General features: G+C 40.5%; 1 protein-coding gene and 2 pseudogenes across 7 annotated transcripts in view; all 3 read right to left on the bottom strand.

Annotated features, from left to right (window-relative positions):
• Positions 1–25,882, bottom strand: part of TFDP2 (transcription factor Dp-2) — a 143,293-nt gene that overhangs the window by 64,834 nt on the left and 52,577 nt on the right. Inside the window, exon 1 of one of the 7 annotated variants that reach the window (XM_036267599.1) lies at positions 6,878–7,016. The exons of 4 other annotated variants lie outside the window; for them this stretch is intronic. In XM_036267599.1, the coding sequence (XP_036123492.1) occupies positions 6,878–6,908 (31 nt within the window). In that variant the 5' untranslated portion in view covers positions 6,909–7,016. Of the gene's footprint in view, positions 1–6,471; positions 6,505–6,877; positions 7,017–25,882 lie in introns of those variants that run through there. 2 more of the 7 variants (XM_036267600.1, XM_036267603.1) reach the window with 2 other exon arrangements.
• LOC118633483 lies at positions 10,410–11,011 on the bottom strand (annotated as a pseudogene).
• On the bottom strand, positions 13,389–14,135 carry LOC118633627 (annotated as a pseudogene).

Here is a 25,882-nt window from a genome sequence, read left to right as displayed (position 1 = left end):
ACTATCTTCATAAATGAAACACATATTAATAACTCATGATTGCCCTGGCTGGTTTGGCTCAGCGGTTGGAGTGTTGGCCCACGGACCAGAGAGTCCCAGGTTCGGTTCCCGCTAAGGGCATGTAATTCGGTTGCGGTTTGTCCCCGGCCTTAGATGGGGTCGTGTGGGTGGCAACCAGTCGATGTGTTTCTCTCACATCAATGTTTCTCTCTCTCTCTTCCTCCCTCTCTCCCTCCCACTCTATCTGAAGATAAATGCAAAAATGTCCTCGGGTGAGGATTAAAAAAACCCAAAAACCTCATGATTAATATGAAAAGATAGCATATCTAACTAGAAATACCAAACCTGTAAGTAAAACAGCATTTCTATGTATAATGTGCAGGTCAGGATTAAAGATAAATAAGTAAACCTTGCAATTACTCTGACTTCCTTCATTTTCATATATAAACAGACTCAAAATTTTAAGTTTTTATTCTATTTATAGCTAGCTACTAGTATAGCAATAATGTGCATTACCTATCTGCACATTATAACCGTTATGCCGTATTTTATTGCATTTGTACTCAATCATGCTCACCAAACTTTCTAAGAGTAAATCCAAAGGCCATCACCACTACAAAACTTTTAACTTGGGTGACCACAATATTGCTATAAATGGGAGGAGTGAGAAACAGAAGGTAAAAGGTTCATAACATCTCCAAAGTATAAGGGTTAAAGTGACTTCCGGAACTTCCTCCTCTGTATTTGGTTCCAAAATGGAGGCCAAGCATCCTATAGCACATGGAAAAGGACAGATCTGAAATGTACTTCCCTACAGATCATGGACACATGGAAGGAAAAGCCTGGATGTTTTTGCAGCTGTCAGAACGAAGTACTTTTAGGATTCCTCCAAATGGACCATCTAACCAGAATCTTCCCAAGAACCAAAGAAAGGATTCTTAAAATGGCTATAACAAGAAATAGCTCTAGCCCTAAGGGCACACTCCTAAATGAGTCCATAAATCTTTTATGTCAGTCTTTCCCACATACTCTCCCTGGAGGATTCAATCTGTTCTCTTTACTTTGATAAGCATTTTTACTTAGAGGACATCTTTTACAGCGATTAGCAGGGTCCTGCTTTATCTGCTATCCAGAACCATAAATGCCCTGGATTCTTCTATTTAATAGGAGAAAAAAAATTCTTTCTCCATCTTCCCACATGTCAGGATTTAAAAACCACCTTTTCATTTCTTAAATGAACTTAATTCAAGCTCTGGTATCTGGACTACTAAAATTGTTTTCATTTAGTTCATCAAAGCTAAAAGATCTTAGAAATCATTTTGCCCGTTCTCAGTAGGTTTCTTTTGTAGGACCTCTGCCTCTCAATATTTTTTAAATGTCCACGCAAAAACATGTGTCTCATCTACAAATTTGATCCTGCTATTTTTCACTGGCTTCTTCATCTTCAGTTAAAACATGTCATTTTGTCCTTGTTCTATTACCTTGCTCAAAGAATCCTTTTAATTCTTAATTTTCTCATTTCTCTTCCACCTGCTTAATTAGAATTCCCCATTTTAGGACAATATGTCTTCTGATTAATAATTGAGGAAGTTTACCATATGGCCTCAAACAACTTGGTTCTTTCGATTCATCACAGCAATTCTTCCCAAATGTGCCTGGTTATAAAATTCAAAGCGTGTGAGAGAGGATAGTGTCCCCCTTATTCAAACCACACATTTCTGAACCCCACTTGCCACCTAAAGAATCTGAAACTAGGTGCAAATGGGTATTATTAACAAATGTCTCAGATGATTCTTCTGATCAGACAAGACTGGGAAAGGCTGCTTCAAGTTTTTCTCTTTGTTCAAGTGAAGGAAGCTATGGAATATAAGTAGATTCTTTCTACTACACTTATGTCTATTTTCATTTTAAAAAGAGAAAGGGCTGAGTGACCCTCATTTCTTCAGTCTCGTTTTCGTAAATGTTGTCTTTGCAATGTTTGACCTATTTTCAACCACTACTTTGAGCACCGCCACCCCAGCCACCACATCCACCAGATGGCACAGAGACACTGTCCGTGTGCCCAGGAAAGGAGAGGGAGTGGAAAGCGGCACATTTTATCTTGTACCAACAGCCACTGAATGGCTTGAATAGATCAAGGCAGCTGGGTGCAACCATTAGGATCAAAATTTATGAGTATTAGAATACCCAAGGCTCTTAGTTGGAAATCCTCATGAAGAAACCCATAACCCCTCTGAAGCGGTACCCTGCCCCAGACAGTGTTAAAAAAAATAATTTAAAATGTACATCAGAGAGGTTCGGTTCCTGCTAGGGGCACGTACCCCCCCCCCCCAAAAAAAGATGCCAACGACTACAGACAGATCTAGAATTTTAAAGATGTGTTCTTAAAATAAATTTAAAACTTTAGGACACAAACTCAAAGACCAAAGACCCATGAATTAGAGTTTCAAAGCAGTTCTTTCTATTCCTTAGCAAATAAAACAGGGGATCACTGTATTCCATAATACTGTACTAAGTAGCTCATTCAAAATTGTGATGTTATCTATATTATTTCAACATATTCCATTTGAGAGCTCTTACTGAAGTTACATTTAAATCATATTATGAAGAGCAAGAAATCTTAAAGTCAGACATCAATATCAACAAAATCTTTTGTATTAAAATTATATCCATTAAAAAATTTTGCAAACCTCCACTGGGTCTACCTGGCACACAGTAAGTGCTCAGTTAACAGTCTCCTCATTCTGCTGTCAGAGAAATGCCAAGAGAGTTGCCAAACTGCAACACGAGTGAGAAAAGTGCCAAAAACAAAGCCACCACCCACCCCCATCTCTAACTTCAGAATCAAGATCCAAAAAGTTCATTTGAAAATTGGGTGCCTGAAACTTGGTAGGAAAATATAACTCTATTACATGATAGGTTCTTGGACACATTCACCCAATAGATTTAATATACTTAAATATATACTTAAAGCACAATACACATACTACCTTACCTGCTCCTAAATAATAACAGTTTTCTTAAAAAAAAAAAATAGACATCAGACAAGCCTTCCCTCTGACTTCCACCCCAGAGTTTGTTTCTAATTGCATACACATACGTGAGGCACAGAGAACATCTCAGTCCGTCACTCTCTGGCATTCTGACTTGGAGAACAATGAAGAAGTAAGGCTCAGATTCCCCAGACCTCTGTTTTGTGCTAAAGAGTTCATATATAAGGCAAGAACCACAGGTATCTCACTCCAGAGTCTGTTTTCAGTATATTGCTCTTAATCTGAAGGATCAACAGTCTCAATTATTTCTGCACTGTTGTGGCTGATGCTGTTTTCCTTGTTAAGTAACTTATACCTAAATTTATAATCATGAGCAACACACATTTTTAAAAGTGACACACATTTTTCATAATTACAATCTATGATGTTGCCATAGTTATATATCCCATGGGGGGCCACCAAGTTTTTTTTAGGGTTGTCTATTCCATCAAAGTTACATATATAGCTCTTACTTTAGTCAAATCTACAATTTGTAAATCCATTTTAAACTTCATGTAAGTTATTTTACTTATCTTTAAGAGAGAAAAAAACCTTCAACTGCTACATAATGCTATTCTTTTAAAAAGCAAAATGGCCCTGGCAGGTTTGACTCAGCGCTTAGAGCTTCAGCCCGCAGACCAAAGAGTCTCGGGTTCAATTCAGGTCAAGGGCATGTACCTCAGTTGCAATTTGGTTCCCTATCCTGGTTGGGGTTGTGTGAGGGGCAACCAGTCAATGTGTCTCTCTCACATCGATGTCTCTCTCTTTGTCTCTCTGTCTCTCTCTCTTCTCCCTCCCTCCCTCCCTCTCCCCCACTCTATCTGAAGATAAATGGAAAAAAATAATCCTCCTGTGAGAATTAAAAAATAAAAATAAATAAGTAAAAAGCAAAATGTACCTATAATCAATTTTAGAATCTTAATCTTAATTAAAATGATGATCTGAAAAGCTTCAAAATCTCTAAATTCTGTCATTATTATTTAAAGCAAAGAAATTCTTCAGGGTAATCCACAGATCCTAGTTAAAAGCAAAAGAAAATTTTAATAATCTCCTTGAAAGTCGATACCTTTTCCAGTCTTCTCCTTAGACCAATTAAACATTTAGAAACCCATTTAACATTTGCTCCATACATAAATTTTGAACTATGGTTCAAATAATGTTTTGGCTATTCCCTAGTATTACCCATTTTACAGTGTAGGGTATGTCACATTTCTAATCAGAGCCTAACATGCGAAAGATCTGGCACCCTGGTTTTACTAGAGTTAACTTTTAAGAAACTGCATAAAGTTGTAATGTGTATTAAATGCACACTTTCCAAGAGCACAGAACTTCTATTCGTGCTACCAGTAAAAAGAAAGGATTTTTTTGTTTGTTTTTAATCCTCATCCAAGGACATTTTCGCATTTTTCTTCAGATAGAGCGGGAGTGAAAGAGGGAGGAAGAGAGAGAGAAACATCGATGTGAGAGAGACACATCTGAGTGGTTGCACCCATGGGACCCCAACCGGGGCCAAACTGCAATCGAGGTACATGCCCTTAGCGGGAACTGAACCCGGGACTCTGGTCTGCGGGCCGACGCTCTAACCGCTGAGCCAGACCGGCGAGGGCAAAGGAAAGGTTTTTACGTTACTCAAGAATTCCACAAAATTCAATGTGTGTATATATTTTTTACTGTTCTGATGGCATGCATGGAGCCTCCAAGCTCTTCTTTCCCACTCTTTTGAGCAGATAAACAGTCCCTTCTTCCCCTTTTTCCATTAGCAACCAAATCTAAACTTACTATCTTTCTTTTTTAGAGGCAAACTGGAACACCTCATTTCAAATAAACTCAAAATATTTCTCCCACAGTTCTCATTCAAAGATCTTCTGGAACAAGTCTCATGTTTCTCATTGAAGATAAAATGATCTATCGCTGCATACAAATGATGTTTCACATTGCAACTTCATTTTGAGCCTTAGTACCTATTGTGCAATTACAAACTGTTGCAACCTCAGTTTCCTTACATATTTTATCATGGCTTAGTTTTCCCCCTAATGATTTAATTACCGTTTTTATGCACTAAAATTAACTTTCTCACGTTTCCATTAACTACACACACATTTTTAAGATAAAAAGCCTCTTCAAAAGGTATGTTACTCAGAATATGTTACCCTATACTGATTCTCAAATCCTGAATATAAAAGAATACATTTAAATGACTAAGTTTTATTTATTCACTGATTAAGTCAGATTTATGACCTCCCCTCCCCATTTCAGCTACTGTGAATTTTGAATGAAACAGCCTCAATTGTAACAGAAGAAACATCTGTTGCTTTTTTTTCATCACCAAGGCTTCCTAACTGAAAGAAAGGCTCTCTGCCTGACCTCCTCTCCCTCCCTCACTCCCCCTCCCCACCCACACTAAGTTGCTTAAAACTTTTTTTCAAGTAAATGTATTATTTAACATTTTACTGTATCTCCTTAAAATGTCATAGTTTATTTGGAAACATTGATTTCCTTATTAAAGTTCAAAGAATGAATAAATATTATATACATCAAAGAACAACAATTGTAACTAAAACGCAGGCTTCAAGAGTATTCTTTAAGTGATCAACTCAGTCGAGTTGTCACACATTCTGGGCTCACTCAGTATATTGTTCAGGGCTAAGAATTTCTTCACAGTCTCCAGATTCATACAGGATCTTGCATGCTATATTTTCTTTGCCAATCCAACACTAACATAATGGCAGTCACTACCCCAAGAAGCAGACACCAAATGGTGCCACCCACTCTCACACTGTGCCTCATAATAAACCATAAAGCAGTGGAATGCACCGGCCCCTTTATGAGCAAACAATGCCCGAGCTTCATTAGAATACAGCTGACATTTTCAAAGCACAAATACTTTTTAAGAAAAATACTAGGGGGGAAAAAAAAGGAATGAACAGCTATAAAAACTGAAATAATTTTTAAAGTGTCAGGTTTATTCCAAGAATTCTGAGGAAGCCTATTTTGCTGTTGACAGTCGAAAAGTTTTCATAAATGGAAAAAATGTATAGTTGAAGGCAGAGCTTATTTTATTAACTCCTGGAAAGAAATGAAAGTAAAAACTATCATTTAAATTGCTTTCACAAGTAATAACCATGAAGTACCTTTAAAACTATGCATTTCCTCAACTGCTTCCTTAGTTCCTGAATGAAGAAAACTGAGCTCCAGAATTATTTCCACATTTTAATTGATTTATATAAGTAACTGAGTGATAAACTAAGCTTACTCTACCCCTCCCCCCGGTCCACCCCAACCCCCATACTCTAGTTTTCCTGTCTGCAACAAGCAAGGACGTCTTGAATTCAGCGTGCTCCTGGCTATTTATCAATGTAATATTGCTGCTGTTGAAAGAATATAAAATAAGCGCTGTAAAAACTCACCCAGCAATAAGAAACAAAATGATCTCTCTTACCTGGTCTAAAGAAGCATGCCTCTCACTGCAGTACCAACAACACTCTACAGTCTTTGTTACCATTCACTGGAAACTTGAGACTGTGTCAGACATAAGTAATCGAGCTCAGGAAGCTCAATTTAAAATACTTCTCAGTAAAACTAAAAAGATGCTCAAGAAAACTGGTGAGTTAACTGTCGTTCAGAAGACATACGAATACTATCTAATGCAACGACACCTCAAAAGAAACTGAAAGTGCAGATCTGAGAGACAAAAGGGACCTTTTTAATGTAAAACCTTGCTTCTTAAAAGGAAAGGTTGCTTAAAATATGCCTAAAATAAAAGTGGTGAAACAATAAAATGCCTAACTCCATTTTTCTAAAAAGCACTTGAATTTTAACTAGCTAAAAAATAAGGTTAAACTTACTCATGAAATCTGCATGGTTCGAATTGTACATGTCAGGGTAGTGCTGGCTCCCCAAGCAGTCACAAAGCAGGAGACCTTAATGCATCTTGAAAGCAGAGCAAACGCATCATGAGTTTCGGAGAGAAAAAAAAAAAAAAAAAAGGAGGAGAAACTCTTGAAAAACTGGTCGTGCCTTTCAACCTGTAATAACTGTCCAGCTCTTCGGGGAAGAAAAAAAAAAAGTCCCGGTCCTGCCCCCTGAGATAGGAGGCTATGCTTCAATGCCAAAATGAATGACAGGCCCATTTCTGATATCAACAAAGAGCAGCTTAGTTGTGCTCGATTTTTTCCCCTTTCCCACACAGTTAGGAGTTCTAAAATGTTCAGGTTAGTACCTTTATGTCTAGGGTTAAGTACCTGTCTCCATTTGCTCAAGAGGGAACCCAATTATGTTGCTCTAGTTTCTAATGATTAATTAAAAATACATACTTAACCATTTTACTCAGTTTTTCCCAGGCAGGCAGCTGAATAAAAGATCAACTCTTAAGATGCTTTCCAAATCTATTCTCTGCAATATCAGGTCACCATTTGACTAATTATTAGAATTAATACATTTTTCCAGCACCCTGATTTTTAGGTACAAGGAGAAACAACAAGTAGGTAACAAACAAAAAAATAAGGTAACTGAGATTATAAAATTTTCAAATAGCTAAATGTAAAAATTATTCACTAAAGTATGTGTCTATGATTATACAAATTCAAAACACTAAACTCTTCAATCAACAACATATCTTGATTGAACGCCTATTATGAGCCAAGCACTATTCTGGGGAGAGAGCAGTGAACACAACAGACAAAAGCCCAACCAAACTCCCTGTCTTCAGTGAGTTTATTAGTTTAGATCCTAGCTCCCTGTACAACTCTCCTAGATGACTGAGGTACCTCAGCTTATTTGATTAGTTACCACCTAATCTGAACTATGCCCTCTGACAGTATGCCTTGACCACAGCTCCAGGAGGGTTGTGCCTTCTTCAGTGTTGTATCCCCAGTGTCTAAAACAGTGCCCGTTAGACAAATAAACATAGCTTGAGTGAAATAGATCAAAGAGAGGCTTTTCTTTGCAAACATGTTTTTCTTTGCAAACAGACTATGTACCACATATTACACTTACGTGCCTATAGAGATATGTCATAAATGATACAGTAAGGGTGCAAATTAAATTGAGCTGCAAATATATATTCACTTAAAATTGGAAATACAACCTATATGGCCTTGTGTCTTTTCATATTCTAAAATCTGTTTTCACTATCAGATGTGAAATCACTATAATATTTGAGTAAAGGAATTGGTTAAAATTCTAAACACTACGTTTTTACGGACAATCAGAGTTCAGAGGAGTTTTGAATAAAAAAGGATGAAACTTGGCCCTGGTCGGTTTGGCTCAGTGGCTGGAGCGTTGGCCTGTGGACCAGACAGTTCCGGGTTCGGTTCCCGCTAGGGGCACATACCAAAAACAAAACAAACAAAAAAGGATGAAACTTGGAAATTACACAGCAGCCAATTAATTCTGTGTACTAAAATCTCATATGTTTACATCCATTTAGATAACCATGTTGAAAATAATGTTAAACTCTCCATCCTGCTTCTAATCATCTTGACTTCCTTCTAGAAGCCACACAGAGAAAATAAGCATGTACCTCCAAACTATCAGATCAGCCAGAAGTGCTCACCATGCTACCCAGGGCCAGGATATACAGGGGCTAGATCTAGTCACACCTACTCCGTTAGTCTTAAAACACAAAAAAATTAAACTTCTCAGTACTCAGGTATGCTCACCATACCTCTAAATAGCAGAACATGGCCACCCCACCCCAGCCCAACCCCATAGAGCTGAACAATGATTACAAGTTCAAATATAATGGTCACAAGACTACCTTTAGCAGATTAGAACAATAAGTATAATACCAATTTCTTAATAAGTAATGTATTACAAATTAAAACACATATTTTTATGTTTTTATTGATACTTTAGAGAGAGAGGGAAGAAAGAGAAACATCCATTGGCTGACTCCTGCACGCCCCCTACTGGGGATCGAGCCCACAACCCGTGCATGTGCCCTGACCAGGAATTGAACTGGGACTTCTCAGTCCATGGGACAATGCTCAATCCACTGAGCCACATTGGCCTGGCCAAATTAAAACACACTTAAAATAGTTTTAAATGCATTCTTCTTAAGTAATTCAGCATGTTTTTTGTTTTGTTTTAATCCTCACTTGAGGACATTTTTGCATTTATCTTCAGAAAGAGCGGGAGAGAGAGATGGAGGAAGAGAGAGAGAGAAACATCGATGTGAAAGACACTTCAAGTGGCTGCCACCCACATTACCCCAACCGGGGTTGGGGACAAAAAGCAACCAAGGTATGTGACCTTAGTGGGAACCGAACCCAGGACTCTCTGGTCCACAGGCCAAAGCTCTAACTGCTGAGCCAAACCGGCCAGGGCTCAGCATATGTTTTATATCATATTCACTTATGCTTAAGAATTAAAGCAAGACTATTACTCTGATGGCCCTGGCTGGTTTGGCTCAGCGGTTAGAGCGTTGGCCCACGGATCAGAGAGACTCGGGTGCTAAGGGCATGTACTTCGGTTGCAGTTTGTCCCCGGCCCCGGTTGGGGTTGTATGGGTGGCAGCTAGTCAATGTGTCTCTCTCACATCGATGTTTCTCTCTCTCTCTTCCTCCCTCTCTCCCTCCTGCTGTATCTGAAGATAAATGCAAAAATGCCCTTGGGTGAGGATAAAAAAAAAAAAAAAAGAATGTTACTCTGATGGATATTTGGGAAAGCTCTCATTCATGTAACATACAGGGATAATATTCAAGTTCAAGGGGAAAAAAATCTCACTCTTCTTATTTTTTTTTAATGTAGTATCTATATATAATCATTTACATGACAGATAAGGAAACCTAGGAAGTTTCCCATAGCTCAGATACATATTTTCAGTCCATCAGAAGCACCTGGCATCTAAATGAGCCCTACAGTTCCTATAAACAAAAACTTCCAATGGACTAAAGATAGTCAATAATTAATGCAATCATTCAAGGGATTATGGCTGTTCCTTACGGAGTGCAAGTTCAAATCTGTCAACACCAGAGGTAATCATTTTATATTAATTTATATGTAATTCCATTTAAATTCTTTATCTGAGTATAAGATGAGAGCAGCGTTCACAGAAGCAAAAAATGGAGAAACATTTTTAAAAATGAGTCATTTTTTATTTATTTATTTTTAAATCCTCACCTGAGGATATTTTTCCATGTATTTTCAGAATGAGTAGGAGAGGGAGAGAGAGAGAGAAACATCGATGTGAGAGAGACACATCAACTGGTTGCCTCCCACATGACCCCAACCAGGGCCAGGGACAACCTACAACTGAGGTACATGCCCTTGACCAGAACTGAACCCACGAATCTTTGGTCCGAGGGCCGACACTCTAACTAACCTCTGAGCCAAACCAGCCAGGGCAAAATATGAGTCATTTTTTAATGTAACCGATCAGATTCCATAGGCTACTCTTGGAAACAGGATCTTGCTGGATAGAATCCCTTTGTTTGGTGGTTTTTTGCATGCACTTAACTGGACCACTTCTTCTGTGTGTTCCAAGAGCTCACCAAAACAGATCATGCATATAAGTAAGTAGTAAAAAAAGGCTAGAAGATAAAAAGCTAATTTGCACCATCCTTCTTTCTGACAATATGCTAGAATATCTGCATTCATGATGGTTGTAGGGTCACAGAGTCCTGGTCCACTCACCACTAGTCTACTCATATACCTCTAAATATGATATGCCTACGAGGGGCATATTGAGATCCAGTGTAAGCCACTCTGCTGCACAAAGAAACATGACACAGTTTCTTCTGAGGTACTCTGCAAGTACAAAAGGATTCAGGATATTACACTGGTCTATAGGATTCTTGTAATCAACCTTCCGCTCATCCAGTGCTATAATGTGCCAAATGGCAAAGAAGATGAGCAATGAGCAGCAGCGCCGGCACGTAGCAGAAGGCCATGGATGTGAACCCTAGGCCGGGGAGGAGGAGCAGGGAGCAGCAATGATGCCAGCGAAGAAAGGCAGCACAGGGCCCTCTATCATTCATTCTTTCTTTCAACAAGTACTTAGCACCAGGCACTAAGCTAGACAGAACTGACCTGCTCCGTACTGTCTCCTCCAAAGATCTGATTTAAGCCTATCTCTAGCCTTCCATCTATTTCCTTCTCCCTGTTTGCTTGGCAGTGCCCTTTCTCCAGTCCCAGTTCTGCACTCACACTGCCCTTCAATCTACTCTCGAGCCTTTCTAGGCGGCAGCATAATCACTACGTTCCTATGTTCCTTTATACGTGTTCCCCACAAGAGAATGCTACACTGTGGGGAAATTCATGAGTCTTCCCACTGGCATAATAAAATGCATCTTATGTAGGTCCTCTGAAATAATTTCTCTTTAACCTTATGTAGAAAATCCACTTATGCCAAATATTATTTAGAACTATTGATTATCTAAAACACACCAAAGAGGGCTAGGCATTCTCTCCCCCAGATGTATATGCTAATTTATTTGGACGAGAATTTGCTATGTTTCTTGGCAACCTGACCAAATGTTAACTACATTTAACAAATACATTTATATTCTACAGGCAGAAATGACATTATGATAGCACAATAAGTTTTTATTTGCCCCATTTCTGCTAAATATAACTATCTACTAGATCCATATTATGAGGAAATGGAAATTAGCTATGCTGATTTCCTATATGTATTCACATTTTCAAGTAAAATGTCTAATCTTTTTTTTATCCTCACCTGAGGACATTTTTGCATTTATCTTCAAATAGAATGGGAGGGAGAGAGGGGGGAAGAGAGAGGAGAAACATCAATGTGAGAGAGACACATGGAGTGATCGACACCCACATGACCCCAACCAACCGGGGCTGGGGATGAACTGCAAGCAAGGTATGTGCCCTTAGCAGGAACCGAACCCGGGTCTCTCAGGTCCACAGGCCAACGCACTAACCGCTGAGACAAACCAGCCAGGACTAAAATGTCTAATCTTGTTTCCAGGGTTTTTTTCCCCATAAAACACATACCACTTCCCTGATTTAAAAACAAAACATAAAAGATAAGAAATACAACTTCCAATGACCTTACAATATCTAAAGCTACAGTATCAAAAATGGTGGTAGCCTTAGTTATATGTGGATATTTCAATTTTAATTGATTCAAGTTAAATTAAAAACTTAATTTCCCAATTGCACTAGACACATGTTAAGAACTCAAGAGTCACACCTGGCTAACAGCTACTATAATGGACACTGCAAATACAAAACATTTCCATCATCATAGGAAGTTCCATTAAACATCTCTGGTCTAGACAATAACAGCCATAGAAGAGGAATATGGTACATTGGAGAAAGCATGAGCATTGGAGTCAGAACACGTCATCCAAATTCAGGTATTTAGTTATAAGGAATAGAAATTCAACTCAAACTAGTTTGACTTGAAAGGAAATTAGTTGGCTCAACTGGCTCATAGAATGAAAGAAAGGGTTAGGAAATCATAAAAAAGAACCAGTCAGAAATAAAGAATACATTAACTGAAATGAAGAATGCATTACAGGGAATCAATAGCAGAGTAGATGAAGCCAAAAATCAAATCAGCAATTTGGAATATTAGGAAGCAAAAAACACCCAATTAGAACAGCAAAAATAAAAAATAAAAAATGAGGATTGCCCTGGCCAGTTTTCTCAGTGGTTAGAGCATCGGCCCATGGACCAGAGAGACCCAAGTTCAGTTCCCACTAAGGACACGTACATCGGCTGCAGTTTGTCCCCATTCCTGGTTGGGGTCATGTTGGTGGCAACCACTCAATGTGTTTCTCTCACATCAATGTTTCTCTCTTTCTCTCTTCCTTCCTCTCTCCCTCCTGCTCTATCTGAAGATAAATGCAAAAATGTCCTCGGGTGAGGATAAAAAAAAATGAGGATAGTGTATGGAGCCTCTGGGACAACTTCAAGCATACAAACATTTGCATCATGGGGGTGCCAGAAGGAGAGTGGAGAGCAAGAAACTGAAAACCTATTTGGAAAAATAATGACAGAAAATTTCCCTAACTTGGTGAAGGAAATAGACGTACAAGTCCAGGAGCACAGAGTCCCACACAAGATGAATCTAAAGAGGCCCACACCAAGACACATTATGATTAAAACGCAAACAGTTAAAAACAAGGAATCTTTTTTAAAAAATGTTTGTCCTTATTTATTTGTTACTCATTTAAAATTTTTATTGATTTTTAGAGAGAGAGGAAAGGAGAAATGTTGGTGGGAACGTGAAACATCAACTGGCTGCTCCCTGCACACCCCCAAACTAGGAATTGAGCCTGAAACCCAGGTATGTGCCCTCACTAGGAATTGAACCAGCAACGCTTTGATGCACAAGATGATGTGCAACCATCTGAGCCACACTGGCCAGGGCAAAAAATCTCATTTTTGACTGGACTCTGACTTAGAGGTAGAAGCTCTCAGAGAGGACATCCTTCGTCTCTTGGCAATATGTTCCTGGCATTTTTCTTTGGCCTCTTTCACTCTCTTAGCCAAATTTTTAGCACATGCTGTGCCTCTTCCTTATTTCTCTTGGTATGTTGTTTTTTCATTGCAATACACCGACATTTGTGTTGCAGGACATGTGGGGTAACAAGATGCTGAATCCTGGGTGCTTTAGTCCTAGGTTTCTTACCTTCTTTGTTTAGGGGTTTTCTCACAATACATTGGTGAAAGTCATCTTCTTTAAGGAGATTGAAAAATCTATGGATTCTGCTAGCTCTTTTGGGCCCCAAGCAACGAGTGGTATCAGTGAGACCAGGAATATCTTTCTGCCTTTTTTTTTTTTTACAATGACTAAGTTGAGAACACTGAGATTGGCATCAACAATGAATCTCCAAACAGATTTGCGCTTTCTCTCTCCAATCCTCCTTGGTCCGTAACAGGAATGCCCCTTACTCAAGAGCAGGCGAACACAGCCATGGGTCAAGACATCCTGTTTCATGGGAACACCTTGTTTGTTGTCCCCACTACTGATATGAACCACATAACCCTTCCATTCTTCACCCAGAGCATCAGCAGCAACATCTGTGGACATACACTTTCATAAAAGGTACGAAGTTTGTGTTCATTGTCCACTTCAATGAGTTTCTGGCAGCCAGTGGCTGGCAAAGAGATATTCAGCTTCATTCTGAAGCAGCCGACTGCCTCCAAGGTGCCACAACAAAGAGGTGAATGCCAAAGAGAAAGATCTTTAAAGCAGCAAGAAAAAAGCCGTTAGTTACCTACAAGGAGGCTCCTATAAGACTGTCATCTGATTCCTCAACAGAAACTCTGAAGGCCAAGGGAGTGGCAAGAAAATTCAAAGTGATGAAAAGCAAGGACCTACAACCAAGATTACTCTATCCAACAAAGCCATCATTTAGAACTGAAAGACATATAAAGACCTTTCCAGACAAGAAAAAGCTAAAGGAGTTCATCACCACCAAACCAGTATTACATGAAATGTTAAAGAAGACAAAAAATGATAAAAAATATGAACAATAAAATGGCGACAAATACATATCTATCAAAAATTTAATCTGGCCCTGGCCGGTTTGGCTCAGTGGTTAGAGCTTCGGTCTGCGGTCCAGGGAGACCCGGGTTCGGTTCCCGCTAATGGCGCATACTTCGGTTGCAGTTTGTACCCGGCCCTGGTTGGGTCGTGTGGGTGGCAGCCACTCGATGTGTCCCTTTGATGTCGATGTTTCTCTCTCTCTCTCCCCCTCCCACTCTTATCTGAACAAAATATCGGAAAAATGTCCTCGGGTAAGGATTAAAATAAAATAAAAAAATTTAATCTGCCCTGGCTGGTTTGGCTCAGCGGTTGGAGAGTCGGCCTGCAAACCAGAGAGTCCTAGATTCAGTTCCCGCTAGGGGCACGTACCAAAAAAAACAAGTATCAAAAATTTAATCTAAATAACAAAATAAATAAACAAGCAGAATAGAAACAGACTCATAGAGAACATTTTGACAGTTGCCAGATGGAAGGGGAGTTGGAGGGATGGGTGAAAGAAGTCAAGGAATTAAGGAGTACAAATTGGTAGCTACAGACGAGGTAAAGTATAGCATAGGGAATATAGTCAATAATAGTCTAACTATGCATGGTATCAGATGGGTACGAGATTTATTGGGATGATCACTTATTAAGTTATATAATGTCTAATCACTGGAATGTACACCTGAAAATAACATAATATTGTATGTTAACTGTAATAAAAATTTTTTAATGATTTTTAATAAAAAGAAAGGGATAAGAGGGTCAGGGATACAACTAGGTTTCAGGAAGTCAATGGTTGACAGGACTGTGTCTGTCTGTCACCTCTGAGCTTCTCTCAGGTCAGCATCATTCTCGCTATAGATCACTATTCTTCACATGGTGGAAAACATGGCCATTGGTGTGTCATCTGTTTTGTATACAGATTTCATTAATCCTCTCTCTTAATCTAAGCCTTAAAATACCAGGGAGACATTCATGGGCTAATCTTGGGTCAAGTGCTCATCCTGGCTAATTAAATGTTTTCAAAGCAATGAGGTGCTAAAACCATCAACTGTAGTCAAAGGACATAATCATGTAAAATGTAGCTGGATAGATTATGAAGAGATTGATAGAACACATCTAGGCATCCCTCAGTTGCCTACAATCATTAGCTGAGTCATGTAAACATAAAGAGAGTAAGTGATATGACACTAATCTATTAAGAGGTAAAGTCAAGATTTAGCTCTAAGTTTTCTGATGCCAATGAACTGTCCTCTTCATCAGAATATTCCTAAATCATCAAGGGGCTTCAGGGTGTTACACATTTACCATTTTAAGACCATGCTATTCACTTTGCAATAGATGCTTCCTTAAGCAGCAAGGACTTTAGCTTTCAAACTTACTTTCGTCTTCAGAAACTAATTTTTCCATTTCCACTGAGTTCACCTTAATATTTAAAATGCAGAAAGTTTTCCTTTCTAACTGCTACGAAACTAAAAATATCCTCCTTTGCATCTCTCCATAACCACCTAATTTTTAAAAAGTGTGATATGTAATCCTGGCCGGTGTGGCTCATTTGATTGGAACGTCGTCCTATATACCAAAAGGTTGCGGGTTCAATTCCCGATCAGAGCACATACCTAGGTTGCAGGTTCAATCCCTGGTTCAGGCACATATGGAAGGCTGATGTTTCTCTCTCGAATAGATGCTTCTCTCTCTCTCTAAAAATCAAGAAAAACATATCCTTGGGTGAGGTTTAAAAAAAATACATATATATATGGCATGAAAAGTATTTCTGTGAAAAATATGTTCTTTGCCCAGCCAGTGTGACTCAGTGGTTGAGCCCCAACCCATGCACCAAGAGGTCACCAGTTTGATTCCCGGTCAGGGCCCATGACCAGGTTGTGGGCCAAATCCTCAGTGGGGGGCATGCAGGAGGCTGCCAATTGATGCTCTCTCTCATCGATGTTTCTATTTCTCTTTCCTTCTCTCTCTCAAATCAATAAAGAAAAAAAAATTTTTTAAATATGGTTATTTGATCTACCTATGTAAACATATTATTGGTAATTTCTTTTTTTTCCCTGTTTTTGATTTTTTTTAGAGAGTAAGGGAGAGAGATTGGAACATCTGTGTGAGAGAGAGAGACATCGAATGGCTGCCTCCTGCATGCCGCCCACTGGGAATCGAGCCCAAAACCTGGGACATGTGCCCTGACCGGGAACCGAACCGGGACCTCTCAGTCCAATGGACAAGAGTCAATCCACTGACCACATCAGCCGGGCATATTGGTAATTTCTTTTTTTTTTTTTATCCTCACCTGAGGACTTTTTTTTTTTTTTTTTTTTTTTTTTATATTTTGTTCAGATAGAGTGGGAGTGGGAGAGAGAGAGAGAGAGAAACATCGACGTGAAAGGGACACATTGAGTGGCTGCCACCCACATGACCCAAGCAGGGTCAAGGACAAACTGCAACCGAGGTACGTGCCCTTAGAGGGAACCAAACCCGGGTCTCTCCGGACCGCAGGCTGACGCTCTAACCGCTGAGCCAAACCGGCCAAGGCGGTAATTTCTTAATATTAAGTCAACCATCTTTACTTTCTTTTTTTTAAATCCTCACCCAAAGATATTTTTGCATTTATCTTCAGATAGGGTGGGAGGGAGAGAAAGAAAGAGTGAGAGTGAGAGAGAGAAACATTGATGTGAGAGAGACACATCGACTGGTTGACTCCCATATGACCCTGACCAGGGCCAGGGACCAAACCTCAAGGTAGATGCCCTTGACCAGAACCGAACCCAAGACTCTTTTTTTTTTTTTTTTTATCCTCACCCGAGGACATTTTTCCATTTTTTGTTCAGATAGAGCGGGAGGGAGAGAGAGAGAGAGAAACATCGATGTGAAAGGGACACATCGAGTGGCTGCCACCCGCACGACCAACCAGGGCCGGGGACAAACTGCAACCGAGGTACGTGCCCTTAGCGGGAACCGAACCCGGGTCTCTCTGTACCGCAGGCCGACGCTCCAACTGCTGAGCCAAACTGGCCAGGGCGAACCCAAGACTCTTTGGTCCGAGGGCTGACACTCTAAATGCTGAGCCAAACGGGCTAGGGCTATCTTTACTTTCTTGAGACAAATTCTACTTGGTTCAAGGTATATAGTTATCTTAATATGTTAATTTTATTTGCTAATACTTACATTTTTGCTTCTATAGTGTGTGACTTGTTTATAACTTTCTGTATTGTGTGTGTGTGTGCGCGTGTATTCTTGTTGTTGTTGTTAATCCTCACTCGAGAATATTTTTCCACTGATTTTTAGATGGAGATAGAGTAGAAGGGAGGGAGGGAGGCGGGGAGGGAGAGAGAGAGAGGCGTTGATGTGAGAGAAACACCTCAACTGGCTGCCTCCTGCACAACCCTGGCCAGGACTGGGGATCAAATCTCCAACCCATTGGTCCTCAGGCCAATACTCCAACCACTAAGCCAAACTGGCCTGGGCAATGTTAATATTTTTTTAATACAGGAATTTTATTTTATTTATTGATTTTAGAGAGATGGAAAGAGAGAGAAACATCAATTGGCTGCCTCCTGCATGCCCCCTACTGGGGATCAAGCCTGCAACCCCAGTGTGTGTCCTGACCAGGAATCAAGCCTTGAGCCAGTGCACTGGATGATGCCCAGCCAACTGAGCCACACCAGCCAGAGCTGTACTGTTAATTTTTATTATCTAGTTAAATCAGTTTTGTTCCATGTATTGGGAAACCTTTGTTTCATGCTCTGTATGTTTTATTGCCTGGATTATCTATTCATAGAAACAGGAAAAAGCTTGCCCATAAAACTGTCAGGATTAGAGTTTCTTTTAAAGTGATTTTTTTTTGGATATTTTCTATTTCTTCCAATATATTAGACTTTTGAAGTTTTCTATTAAAAAAAAACAAAAACAAAAAAACAGCCCTGGCCGGTTTGGCTCAGCGGTTAGAACATCGGCCTGTAGACAAGAGAGTCCCGGGTTTGGTTCCCACTAAGGGCACGTACCTTGGTTGTGGTTCGTCCCTGACCTCATTTGGGTTGTGCGGGTGGTAGTCACTGTGACTCTTTCACATCGATGTTTCTCTCTCTCTCTTCCTCCCTCTCTCCCTCCTGCTCTATCTGAAGATAAATGCAAAAATGTCCTCGGGTGAGGATAAAAAATAAATTAATTAATTAAAAAATAAATAAATAAAAAATATAAAAACAATCTTAGCCTGGCTTGTGTGGCTCAGTGGATTGAACGTCATCCCAAGGACTGAGAGGTCCCGGTTCAATTCCCAGTCAGGTCTCATTCTCTGGTTTTGGGCTCGATCCCCAGTGGGGGACATGCAGGAAACAGCTGATGGATGTTTCTCTCTCTCACATCAATGTTTCTATCTCTCCCTTCATCTCTAAAAAAATCAATAAAAACATATTTTTAAAAAATCTTAGTCATGCCCTGGCCGGTTTGGCTCAGTGGTTGGAGTGTCGGCCTGAGAGTCCCCGGGTTTGGTCCCCGCTAGGAGCATGTACCAAAAAAAAAAAAAAAATCTTGGTAATATATATTTCCCCTAAAGAATTTATTTCAGCAGTATTTTCAAACTCCTTAAAATATAACTGCTATCATTTTTTTAAATTTTCTATATAAAATATTCTCTAATATTCCTCTAACATTCCTAGTATTTCCAACATTTTGCTTAATGACTTCCTAGAGTTTGTTTATTATGGCCAATCTACCAGCTTTTTAAGTTTTACCATATTTCTATCTTCTAATTTTATTCAATTTTGTTTTTATTTTTATTATATTCCTCCTCTTTCTAATTTTTGCCTAACTTTGGGAGGCAAATCCATCAATTGTTTAATTCCATTTAAAAATAATAAAAATATATACACAATTCTGACTGCATTCCATATGTATGTGTATGTATGAATGTATGTGTGTGTGTATATATACATATATATATATATGTAATTTGTTGTTATTTTTAAGTCTTTGCAGTTTAGGTTTCTGCTTTGACTTAACAGCTATTTGGGGGAAGAAGTAACAGGCAGATTTCTAGCACTAATTTCAAATTGTATTACAACGTGGTCAGATACAAGGATCTATCAAATTTCTGTTTCATAGACACTACTGAACATTTTCTGTTTTCTATTATGTTCCATGAATGCTTGAGGAGAGACACCCTCTGTCAGTTACGAGTGCTGGAGGTGAAGTAGTGTGCGCACACTGTTCACTTAGCGGAGTGGCAGAGACGGGCAACTGGTTCTATATGACATGGACGGAATAATGGGAGCCAGAAGGACTTCTTTTATTTTTTTATTATTATTTTTTTAATCCTCATCCGAGGACATTTTTCCATTTTTTTGTACAGACAGAGTGGGAGGGAGAGAGAGGAAGAGAGAGAGAGGGAAACATCGATGTGAAAGGGACACATCGAGTGGCTGCCACCCGCACGACCAACCAGGGCCGGGGACAAACTGCAACCGAGGTACATGCCCTTAGCGGGAACCGAACCCGGGCCTCTCCGGACCGCAGGCGGACGCTCTAACCGCTGAGCCAAACTGGCCAGGGCAAGAAGGACTTCTTTTAGAAGATCATTCCGCTTCATAAGAAACTACCAAACTGTCTTCCAAAATGCCTGCACCATTTTGCATTCCCACAACTAGTGAGCGAGCCTATTGCTCTGTGTGGCAGTCAGCAGTTTGGTGTCGGTTTTTCAGGTTTTAGCCATTCTAAAAAGGTTAGTGCTGTTTCGTTGCTGTTTTAATTTGCAGTTCCCTCATGACAAATGATATTGAGTTATCATCTTGTGCCGACATGTTCATCATCCCATAATTGATGATTGGTAAATTATTGTGCTGACTTTTTTTTTTATCTTCACCCGAGGACATTTTTTCATTTTTGTTCAGATAGAGTGGGGGGTGGGAGAGAGAGAGAGAGAAACATTGACGTGAAAGGGACACATCGAGGGGCCACCTCCCACACAACCCCAACTGGCGCTGGGACAAACTGCAGCCGAGGTATGTGCCCTTAGCAGAAACTGAACCCAGGTCTCTCTGGATCGTGGGCTGACGCTCTAACTGCTGAGCCAAACCGGCCAGGACTGTGCTGACTTGTTTATAGCTCCATAATTGATGATTGGGAAAGTCACTGTGTGCCCTCTAGCTGAACCTGTTTGTTTTTTGTGTGTGTTTTTTTTTTTGGTATGTGCCCCTAGCGGGAACCAAACCCATGACTCTCTGGTCCGCAGGCTGAAGATCCTGAGCCAAACCGGCCAGGGCTAGCTGAACCTGTTTTTTATTTTTATTTACTTTTTTTTGTGGTAACGTGCCCCTAGCGGGAACCGAACCCAGGGCTCTCTGGTCCGCAGGCCGACGCTCAACCGCTGAGCCAAACTGGCCAGGGCTGAACCTGTTTGTTTTTTTTTTTATCCTCACCCGAGGACATTTTTCCATTTTTTGTTCAGGTAGAGTGGGAGGGAGAGAGAGGAAGAGAGAGAGAGAGAAACATCAATGTGAAAGGGACACATTGAGTGGCTGCCACCTGCACGACCACCAGGGCTGGGGACAAACTGCAACCGAGCTACATGCCCTTAGCAGGAACCGAACCCGGGTCTCTCTGGAACGCAGGCCGATGCTCTAACCGCTGAGCCAAACCGGCCAGGGCTGAACCTGTTTTTTAAAGAACCCCCTGATAAAATAAATAAATAAAGAACTCCCTGAAACCAAGAAATTGTTGGGAGCCAGCTACGTGGCTGACAGAGTCCAAGGAGCCTGGAGGTCTTGAGTCAGAGACTCGACCTCCCCCACAATCTCAAGGAATTACGCTTGCATTGTGTTTGTGCAGCTCAGGGCTAAGTGTGACCCAATGTACCTTGAAATACTGGCTGTGCCTGGGTGTTCCTGGTGTGCCTGGGTGCTCCTGTTATCCACAAAGCAAACTAATTCTATACAGCATTGTTGTAGCCCTGGGCATTATATCAAGAAGATCCTATTTTCTTATATCATTAAACTTTTGCTGTAAGGTATAAAAGACATGTAATCAAGCATATCTGAAGACTCTGTCACAGGGGTGTTCTGAACGAGACACCAGCCGGCTAATAAACGGCTTATTTGGACTTCAATTCTCTAGTGGTCTTTCTTTGACTCTGTCACGCCACAACAATCTTTCATATGTTTATTTACCTCCTGTATATATTCTTTGGGAGGTGTCTGTTCAGGTCTATTGCCCACTTCCTGAGTTCTTTTTATGTTTTGGATACAAATTTACGTAGTAAAGCAATTTAATTTTACCCAGTGGTCTGACTTTTGCCCTGAGCTCCTGGGAGTTAATCTCTAAACTCTTGGAATGCCTGATAAAAGTGTCTTTGTTTAACTGGGGGCACTGGGCCAGCCAGATAGTAACAATGTGATTTAGGGTGTAGGCTTTGAGTCACGCCAACAATGAGATTTAGGGTGGGGCATTTGAGTCATGTGGTATCAGCTGGACCTCCTGAGGGACTGGAAACTTAAATCAGCCACATGATTCGTGGCCAGGTTCATTCCACTGAACGCCAGTAAAAAAAACTCTGCACAACAAAGCTTGTGTAAGCTTCCCTGGCGGGCAGTTCTCTGTGCAGGTTGTCAAACATCATACAGGGAAAGTAAAGCTGTACCTGACTGCATGAGGAAAGAACAACTAGGAGCTCCACATTCAGTACTTTTCTAGACTCTGCTCTTTGTGTCTTTTCACGTGACTGGTTCATCTGTATCTTTTTCTTTTTTTATCCTCACCCGAGGACATTTTTCCATTTTTTGTTCAGATAGAGTGCGAGGGAGAGAAAGGAAGAGAGAGAGAAACATCAATGTGAAAGGGACACATTGAGTGGTTGCCACCCGCACGGCCCATCCAGGGCCAGGGACAAACTGCAACCAAGGTACACGCCCTTAGCTAGAACCGAACCCGGGTCTTTCTGGACCGCAGGCTGACGCTCTAACCACTGAGCAAAACTGGCCAGGGCTAAATCTGTATCTTTCAACAGTAGTAAACTGTAATTGTGAGTATAACAGCTTTCAATGAATTCTGTGAGTCCTTCTAGAGAATGATCAAACCTAGAGGTGGTTTTGGAGACTTGCAACTGGTGTCAAGTACAGGGAACCTTTTGTGCACTGCCCTCTAACTTTGCAATTGGCTAACTTCACAAAGTCCTTTATCAGGTATGCGCTTTACTGTTGTATATAAAGAGTCCTGCTTGTGTGTCTCAGCTGGTTGAGCATGGTCCCAAGCACCAAGAGGTCACCAGTTCAACTCCTGTTCAGGGCACATGCCCAAGTTGCGGGCTTGATCCCCAGTGTAGGAGGTAGCTGATCGATGTCTCTCTCTGTCCCTCTTCCTTCTTCTCACTCTAAAATCAATAAAAATATTTTTTAAAAAGCCCTGGCTGGTTTTTCTCAGTTAGAGCGTCGGCCCGTGGACCAGAGAGTTCTGGGTTCAGTTCCTGCTAAGGGCACGTACCTTGGTTGCAGTTTGTCCCCAGCCCTGGTTGGGGTCGTGTGGGTGGCGACCACTCCATGTATCTCTCTCATATCGATGTTTCTCTCTCTCTCTCTTCCTCCCTCCTTCCCTCCCACTCTATCTGAGGATGAATGCAAAAATGTTCTCCAGTGAGGATTTAAAAAGAAAAGCATTGCCACACAATTCTTCTAGAAGTTTTATCTTTTTATTTTACATTTATGGCTACGAGCCATTTTGAGGTGTAAGGGTTGTATCTAGGTTCATAAAAAACTGTTCTCATCAATGAAAGAGAGAACATCGATTGCATGCCCCTCATTGGGGATGGGGCCCAAAACCTGGGAATGTGTCCTGACTGAGAATCAAACCGTCAACCTCTTGGTGCCTAGGTCAATGCTCCACCACTGAGCCACACTGGCCAGGCTCATTGTGGATTTTTATCCTCACTTGAGGACATTTTTGCATTTATCTTCAGATAGAATGGGAGGGAGAAAGGGAGGAAGAGAGAGAGAAAAACACTGAGTGGTCACCACACACATGACCCCAACCAGGGCCAGGGACAAACCGCAACCGAGATATGTGCCCTCAGCGGGACCCGAACCCAGGACTCTGGTCCATGGACTGACGCTCTAACCGCTGAGCCAAACCAGCCAGGGCTCATTGTGGATTTTAATAGTATCTTAAATTTTCATATGTTTATAGGTTTCGAGGACTCTTGAAGAAATTTAAAATACAGGAAAGTACAAAGAATGATTCAAGATCCTTTATAATCATCTTTTATTTCCCGTAACTCCAGGGCCCTGGAGTTATTCTACCTGTATTCAAATCTGAGATCCATTTCTTACTAGCTGCATAATTTTGGGGAAGTGATTTAACCTATTTACTTCAACTTTCTTGGAAATAACCACTTAGATTTAATTAACTAATTAATGAAGGGTTTTAATACAGTATCTGGTACCCAGTAAATATTTAGCTATTATTAATATAATCTTTGCTGGTATCTCAGTTGGTTCCCTTCTGTCAATCTGTTGTCTTTCACATACTATTTCATATTCATTAAATAATTTCAAGAAGAAAGCAAATACCATCTAATATTATCTTGTTAGCTTTCTCAATTTTTCCAAGTATGATTTTCCTCTGTCTTAAGTATGAATATTTTATTTTGCAGAATTTTTAAAAAATGTATCTTTATTGTTGAAAGTATTACAGATGTCCCCTTTTCCCCCCATTGACAGCATACTCCCTGCTCCCACCCCTCCCTGCCTTCACCGCACTGTCGTCTGTGTCCATTGGTTACACATACATGCATATAAGTTCTTTGGTTTATCTCTTCCCGTGCCCCCAACCCCTTTCCCTCTGAGGTTTGTCAGTCTGTTTCCTACTTCCACGTCTCTGAATCTATTTTTCATTAGCTTATTCTGTTCATTATATTCCACAAATATGTGAGATCATGTGATACTTGTCTTTCTCTGACCGGCTTATTTCGCTTAGCATAATACTCTCCAGGTCCTTCCATGTCATCTCAAAGGATAAGAGATATTTCTTTCTTACAGCTGCATAGTATTCCATTGTGTAAATGTACCACAGCTTTTCTTTTTTTCTTAAATCCTAACCCAGGGACATTTTTGCATTTATCTTCAGATAGAGCGGGAGGGAGAGAGGGAGAGAGGGGGGAGAGAGAGAGAGAGAGAGAGAGAGAGAGAGAGAGAGAGAGAGAGAGAAACATCAATGCAAGAGAGACACATGGACTGGCTGCACCCACACAACCCCAACAGGGGCCAGGGATGAACTGCAACCGAGGTACCTGCCCCTAGCGGGAACCAAACCCGGGACTCTCTGGTCCGTGGGTTGATGCTCTAGCCACTGAGCCAAACCAGCCAGGGCGTACCACAGCTTTTTGATCAACTCATCTACTGATGGACACATAGACTGTTTCCAGATCTTAGCTATTGTAAACAGAGTTGCTATGAACATAGGGGTGATATACCTGACTGGTATATCAGGATTCTTAGGATATATTTCTAGAAGTGAGATCACTGGGTCAAATGGTAGTTTCATTTTTAATTTTTTGAGGAAACACCATATTGTTTCCCATAGCGGCTGCACCAGTCTGCATTCCCACCAGCAGTGTACTGGAGTGCACTCTTGTCCACATCCTCACCGGCACCTGTTGTTTGATGATTTGTGGATGGTAGCCATTCTGACAGGTGTGAAGTGATAACTCATAGTCTTTTTAATTTGCATCTCACTGATGATCAATGACACTGAGCATTTTTTCCTATGTGTCTTCTCCATTTGTATGTCCTCTTTGGAGAAGTGTCTATTCAGGTCCTCTGCCCATTTTTTTTCCCCTTTGATTTGAGAGAGAGAGAGAGAGAGAGGAAGGGAGAGGGAGAGAGATAGAAACATTGATGAGAGAGAATATTGACTGGCCACCTCCTGCATGACCCCTACTGGGGATCTGGTCCACAACCTGGGTATGTGCCCTGATCAGGAACTAAACTGGTGACTTCTTGGTGCATGGGTCGACACTCAGCCACTAAGCCACATCAGCCAGGCTGCCCATTTTTTAATTGCATTGTCTGTCTTCCTTATGTTGAGTTGTATGAGAACTTCATATATTTTGGAAATTAACACCATATCCAATGTATCATTGGCAAATATGTTCTCCAATACAGTGGGTTCCCTTTTCATTTTTATGTTGGCTTCTTTTGCTGTGCAACAGCTTTTTAGTTAGACATAGTCCCATTTATTATTTTTTCCCTTTGTTTCTCTTGCCCTAGGTGATGTATTAGTAAAAATTCTGCTATGTGTGATGTCTAAGATTTTGCTGCCTCCATTTTTTTCTAGGATTTTTATGGTTTCAAAACTTATATTTAAATCTTTTACTCATTTTGAGTTTATTCTTGTGTATGGTGTAAGTGGG

The sequence above is a fragment of the Molossus molossus genome, unplaced genomic scaffold (assembly GCF_014108415.1).
Source record: "Molossus molossus isolate mMolMol1 unplaced genomic scaffold, mMolMol1.p scaffold_m16_p_18, whole genome shotgun sequence".
Lineage (NCBI taxonomy): Eukaryota > Metazoa > Chordata > Mammalia > Chiroptera > Molossidae > Molossus > Molossus molossus.
The sequence above is the reverse complement of the archived record's forward strand: the minus strand, read 5'-3'. Positions and strand labels throughout refer to the sequence as shown.